The 6,196-nt window shown below is 36.8% G+C and overlaps 1 protein-coding gene across 1 annotated transcript in view; it reads right to left on the bottom strand.

Moving 5' to 3' along the window:
• Positions 1-401: 401 nt before the first annotated feature.
• Positions 402-6,196, bottom strand: part of ZNF277 (zinc finger protein 277) — a 33,063-nt gene continuing 27,268 nt past the window's right edge. The window contains 5 exon segments of the mRNA XM_010173928.2: positions 402-744; positions 1,780-1,954; positions 2,584-2,626; positions 3,126-3,222; positions 4,416-4,483. Coding sequence (XP_010172230.2) covers positions 552-744; positions 1,780-1,954; positions 2,584-2,626; positions 3,126-3,222; positions 4,416-4,483 — 576 coding nt within the window. The 3' untranslated portion in view covers positions 402-551.

Here is a 6,196-nt window from a genome sequence, read left to right as displayed (position 1 = left end):
GTTTTCAGAACAGGCACCATGTATCTTATATATTGATGATGAACAATAGAGATATACAGATTGGTTTTCACTTTGAAGAAGGTCTAAGGTTAAAAATAGCAAAATCTGCTTTATGTAACAGACCAAAAATTAATTTCAGGCTCTTTTCCATATGCTAATAGCAATAGCACATAGAAGATTCACTCATTGGCTCAGATATCAAGACACATTGTCTCAATTGTTCATGCCTTTCACAAGATGGCCTTAAAATAGAACTCTGATTCTGATGTATTCAGAAAAAAAAGATGTAAATCTTATTTGTAAATAATAATAAAAGTATTTGGAGAGCCAAGCAGAAAATTCAGAATTTAATTTAAAAACAGAGTTAGAATTTAAAGGAAGATAAATCAAAAAAAGTTTAGATTTAAATTTTATTTAGCATTCCCATTCACATAATATTTGCCCAGTGATAACATTTATAAGTTAAACTGTATTCAATATTAGTGAAATAATGTTGGGTTTTTTCTGTCTTGCAGAAGAAACAGTCAAAGGTCAGCAATCGTAATTCAAGGTCAAAATTTCTCCTGACTCTTGTTCTCTTCATACAGGAGCTGGTTTAAAACACTGCTCTGTTTGAGAGCTTTTAGATTGGATATATCTTCGCTTACAACAGGGACATCTTCACTTTGATCCTCAGTTACCAGATCTTCACTGTCTGATAGCGTACACAGGAGTGTATCATTTTCATAGGTAGGAAAATAATACCTGAAAGCAATAAGTCATAATTACTAGATAGTCATATATTTAATTTGAAAGAGGTTAAGCATATTTTATGAGATTAGATTTAAAAAAAAAGAAAAATGAGAAAATCTGGTTGTCTGGAATGACAGTAAACAACACATGCAAAAAATCAACTGGCCTGTACACCTTAGAAGAGTCAAACAGAAAAGGTGGCAACAGACGAGTCCTTCCCCCTATTTTTCACCTGTATGTTGTCACAACTGAAGCCACAGATCCAGATTTGTCTCACAAGAATGCTGAACTGTGATGTTTGAGTGAGTTAGAACACTTACAGCATCATCCCCCAGACCTATTTGGTCTACTTACAATCTGAATCAGTGTTATGTTATGTTCTGTTTGCTATGGACAAAACCAAAGGGAAACAACCAACTTGGTTTGATGCCTGAAGTTGGGCAGACATTATGAATGTACCTATATGAGAGATGCAAAAGAAGTGGTTTGGTTCTAGAACCACATGCTCAGAGCGTATCTTTACTAGTAATGAACTACGTCCCAGATGCCCATCCCAGGCATGATCTGCATCTATGTCCCAGGCGTGATCCGGACCTATGTAGAGAGCTAACAGCTGGAAGAATCTTGTGCCTACAAGTGGGGCATTTGAGATGTCACTTTGGTGCACAGATTCAACCTTGGTTCCACCAGGAGGGAAAGTGCTCTGAGTATACCATGTATGCCTTTCACTGTTCGCCACAGGCAAAAGACAATTTTGCAACAATAAACTTCTCTAGCATACTAACTTGACAGTGCAGACACAACTTTTGGGTCTAGTGCATCCTGCATGCAACTGGAAGAGCAGTATCACGTGTTCATTTTAGCTTCAGACAGTACAGGGATTTATAATTCTAAGTAGTTTTGAGACCACTTACTATTTTATTTGGGCCAGTAGAGCTGGGGAGCTCAGGGCATTGTTGCACTGTCAAAACAGAAATTTTCACTTACTGTTTTACAGACATAATAAAGGAACAGTAGGAATGCTGGAAGAAACATGCGTGTCCTTACTGTGGTTGATTCCATGTAGACCTGGCTGGCAGGAATGTAATGTGTTTGGTCTCTTCCATATGACTTATCAATCCTTCTTTAGACTGAAATTTCTCCTGGCAGTTGTAGCAACGACAATGATGGATTTCTCTTCTGATGAAGTTCACTAGCTTTACTTGCTGATAAAAGTTCAGACCTGGGAAAGATGGTAGCGAGCAAACACTTGAGGAACATGAGACGTAATTTACAAATGGTTTCTTGGATTAAGCATGAGGACTGACAAGGGTTTACTGAAGATCAGCACTGCCTGAATGCTGTAACTTAGCAAATCTACTGAACAAACGCTTTTTCCCAGCTGCAGGGGAACTAGCTCTTCTTCTAATGTAAAAATTGCAAACACCTTGCTTCCTCCCAGTCTACAAGCAGAAAGCAAATGTTGGTCAAACACAGCTTAGAGCACAGACTTCTAAGTTGCAAGTAAGGGCTTTCAGGCATAACAACAACAACAACAACAACAACAATAATGATTCTTCAAGGGCTCCTGCAGCCAGACGTGGGACTCAGAGTGGGTATTTGTAGAAGCTACTCTGCAAAAGAATCCAATGGTTTTAAAGAAAATAGCACACATCTTTGTCACTAACAAAAGTTCCAGAAAAATAAAGTGTTCTTGGTGTTCTTTGTAAGCTGGCAGAAACAGTTTCCATAATGGAAAAGTTAAATGTCTGAACAAAAATCAGACTAATACAGTTGGTTTTCAGTATTCTTATGATGTGGTTTTCTCCAGACTAGTGGCAAATGCTGACACTTGCAGCATCTTTTACTCACCATGCTCTGACTTTATTTTAGGAAAGTCAAATCCATGTGATTTCTGGAGGGGGAAAAAAAAAAAGGGAAAGAATAAAATATCTTACTTCCACTATCTCAAATTAAGAAAAGCTCAGCCTTTCAAAGACTGACACAGATGTATACATATAGTTATGCAAACACTAGTACACAAAACAAACCCCCAAAAGTTTTGTTTCATCAGAAACTTTCATATTCTGTTAAACTGCAACGTTCCTGTTAAATAGTTTATTAAAACTGAAACACAGATGCTAACCATCAAATGTGTTAAATCATCATCAAGTCATTATAATACTAAAGAAGATACTTCTTTATTGTCTGTACCAGTCTGTACACTAACAGGTAATCTCAATGTAAAACTTGACTCTACTGCATATTTTAGAGAACAGATGCATGCAGTACTTTAGTTCTGTGCTAAAGAGGGCATTCTGATGCAGCAGCTGATTTGATCTTAGCAAAGATGCTACAAGCCTATGTTTTAATTCCAAAGTGATGAAAGAACTGATATGTAAAACAAGTCTTACCTGCATGTGAAGATATAGTTTCTCTGTGGTGTCTGCTTGTTGTTCACAGAACAGGCAAACTGCACACACAGGATGTTCTTCCCAGTCAGACCAGTCTCTTATGATTAAGAGTCAAAAAGATTAATTTAATTGTGTAAAAGAGAAGAGGCATTTTGTGAAAGGGCACTTCAGATTCTGCATTCACCAGAAATAAATCCAGAGAAAAGGAATACTTCAAAGGAGTGGAAGAGACAGTGTGGATTTATAGCTGGATAGATCATTAGAATCTGGTTTACAGTCTAAAATCATTACAAATTCAAGAATAACTGAGCAGTTACTGTTGGGTAACTCCTGTTTAGACAGGCAGTAAGTCCTACTTGAATTTGCCTGCACTAAGAAACAGGATCTTAACTTCAGTTTCTAACCATTTTGGCAAGTCATTAACTATTGTGTTCAGTGTTTATTTTTATAAGGTCTTTTAAAATTCTTTTATACCTTTCTTATCTTTCGATACACCAGCTAAAGACATAATCATCAGGCAGAATTCACTCAAAGTGTTATTTACTTATCAAATATTATTATTCCTGAAAGAGACACTCATGTTACATTTAGACATGCACACAGAGAATAAATACTTTACCCACACCTCCATGTAGATCCACAATACTGCTGAGAGATAGAAGTATTATTGCAACCAGGTAGAACCAAATAAAATTAAGCTCAAGCCGCAGACAGAACCAGGAAGGTCAGGGGACGTGATACCCGCAAATTATTTCCTGCTTATTCAATTCTTTACAGCCAAGGAAGCTACTCTGCAGTGATCTGAGGGACCAGACCACAGACAACCACAGAGGAGAGGCAGATGTCACTCTCAATCAGCACCACTGAGAAGTTTCCTTCAAAATCCTGCTTTAATCTCTAGTTGTTACCTTTACCTTTTTATCAGACTATTTCAAACCATTTCTTTCTCATGCTGACATTTTTAATGCTTGCTGTTAATTTTTAAATTTGTACAAAAACAATTCAACCATTTTTAGTACAAAAGTAAAAAAAAAGTTTTGCCTGCATCATTACAAACCCAAAAGACTCTTGTTTGAGCTATATGCAAATGAAAAATAGGCTTGTGGTTGAAATATGAAATGTATAGCCCTTGTTGTGGAGAAGCATCTTTGATGAGAACAATTTGGAGTCGATTTGACTGCCTTAAATGAATTTTAATTGTGTACTAACTATGCACAGCATTTTTTCTTAACTACTTTCAACCATAACAGTCTTGCAAGTCTTTATAATGGACACTTAAGTAACTCTTACTCTTCTAGGTTATCTAGTAATTCCCGGTCATCCTCTGACTGCACTTCTTCCCAGGACTTTCCAAATTCCTGGGGAGAAAAAAGAAAAGAAAAAACTTCCTGATTCACATCACATTTTATATATCAGTTGAATGAACATCTGGGAAGTCACAATCAACATCTTATTTTGGATCACTACGGTATTTCTGCGAGTTAAAAGTAGTCATACAACATTGCTTTAGTACTGATTTTTAAAATAACAGTTCATTTTGTCTTTTAATGGGGCATTCCCCTCCCTGCATCTGGAAAGATTATTTGGCACAGAGCTCTCAAGAAGAGGATCCAAGCTCTCTTTAAAACTACTATTGCAACACTACCAAGATGTTCCCAAGGTAGGGATGTTATCACAGTCTCCAGTTTGCCATCACACTTTCTCAATCCAGTCTGCCTACCTTGCTCTTTATGCAGCTGCTTAAACAATGCAGCTATCACACCTGAGACTTTAGTTGGCATAGCTACCCCAGTCAGTGCTCATACCTTGTACAAGGTTATGTCAGTAAAAACCTAGCTAGAGAGTACTCCAGAAAGCAGTATGAGCCTGGGCATAAATCTCTGAGCTGGACTCCAGTTTCTCTTCCATCCTCTTCTCACACGTGAATGTAAGCACATCTATTCATGGTGTTCTGTTCTTCCTTTTACTTTTTCTGTTGTTTATTTATATCTTAAAGACCTTCAGCACAAAGTGTATCATGATACATTTGTGCAGCGTTCAGTACAACGGTAAGCGCTCTCAGCATGACTGTGGTATAACTAACGGGCAATAAAAAACTGAAGCGTTCTACTGAAATACCAGCAGTGATCTTTAGCTAGTGTTTCTCTTTCCTCTGATTCTTCTTGCTTTTAAAAATAAATCACAGTAAACTAACCAGTAATCAAAATTGTATTTTTGAACTCATGCTTTTGATGGCTATGAAGGAGTCACAAAGATCATAGTTGATGATCTTGTCTCCATTAAAAAAAGGCAGCTAATAAAAAGCTCATTTTTTTTCATTTATTTCATTCAAATATTCCTTCTTATAAATATGATATTTAATAACATTCTTAGTAACAAGTGTTATTATTGCCTTTATGGTTGTTTGGAAAAGAAAGAAAAGATATCCATCATTTAACAATTTAATGAGAATTTTCAAAGCTGTTAGTGTCTATCAGGTAAATGATAAACAAACGTCTCTAGACAGCTCTAAACATAATGTCATCATATATTACAAAACGAAAATTCAGTAATTAATTCAGTGATGCTACACGGTAGTGTGTAAACTCTCTCAGTTACAGGGGAGACTCATTAATGTCACCATTACTGTGAGATAACATGAAGCCATTAACACCTCTCACCACATGTTCTCCCAGCTGCACACTAGTTTCCTATGGCTGCTAATGTTAACACCTTAATGAGAGGATAGTGGCTCACAACCACTGCAAAATGAAGACGAATGCTCACAATTTTTCCCCTCTGCAGCTGGAAGTATATGTGCACAAAAGAGTATGTTCAAAACAGCAGCCAATATTAAGCTTCACCTTTTAATTAAAGGGGAAAACAATGCGCATGCTTTGTTATTGTTAATGTTTCTTTATGGCGTTTCTGCAAAGAAGGCAGAGAAGAATCTTGTAAGATGTCTCTGTTTCCCACATGTATTTTTATTCAGAGGGGGGAAAAAAAAGGGAAAAGGAAAAAGCTGATCAGGTCTTGTATCACTGGAAAATTGCATGGTGAATGGATAACTAGGGACACTCTGATGAAAGGGC

The sequence above is a fragment of the Antrostomus carolinensis genome, unplaced genomic scaffold (genome assembly GCF_000700745.2).
Source record: "Antrostomus carolinensis isolate BGI_N321 unplaced genomic scaffold, ASM70074v2 scaffold8168, whole genome shotgun sequence".
Taxonomy (NCBI): Eukaryota; Metazoa; Chordata; class Aves; order Caprimulgiformes; family Caprimulgidae; genus Antrostomus; species Antrostomus carolinensis.
The sequence above is the reverse complement of the archived record's forward strand: the minus strand, read 5'-3'. Positions and strand labels throughout refer to the sequence as shown.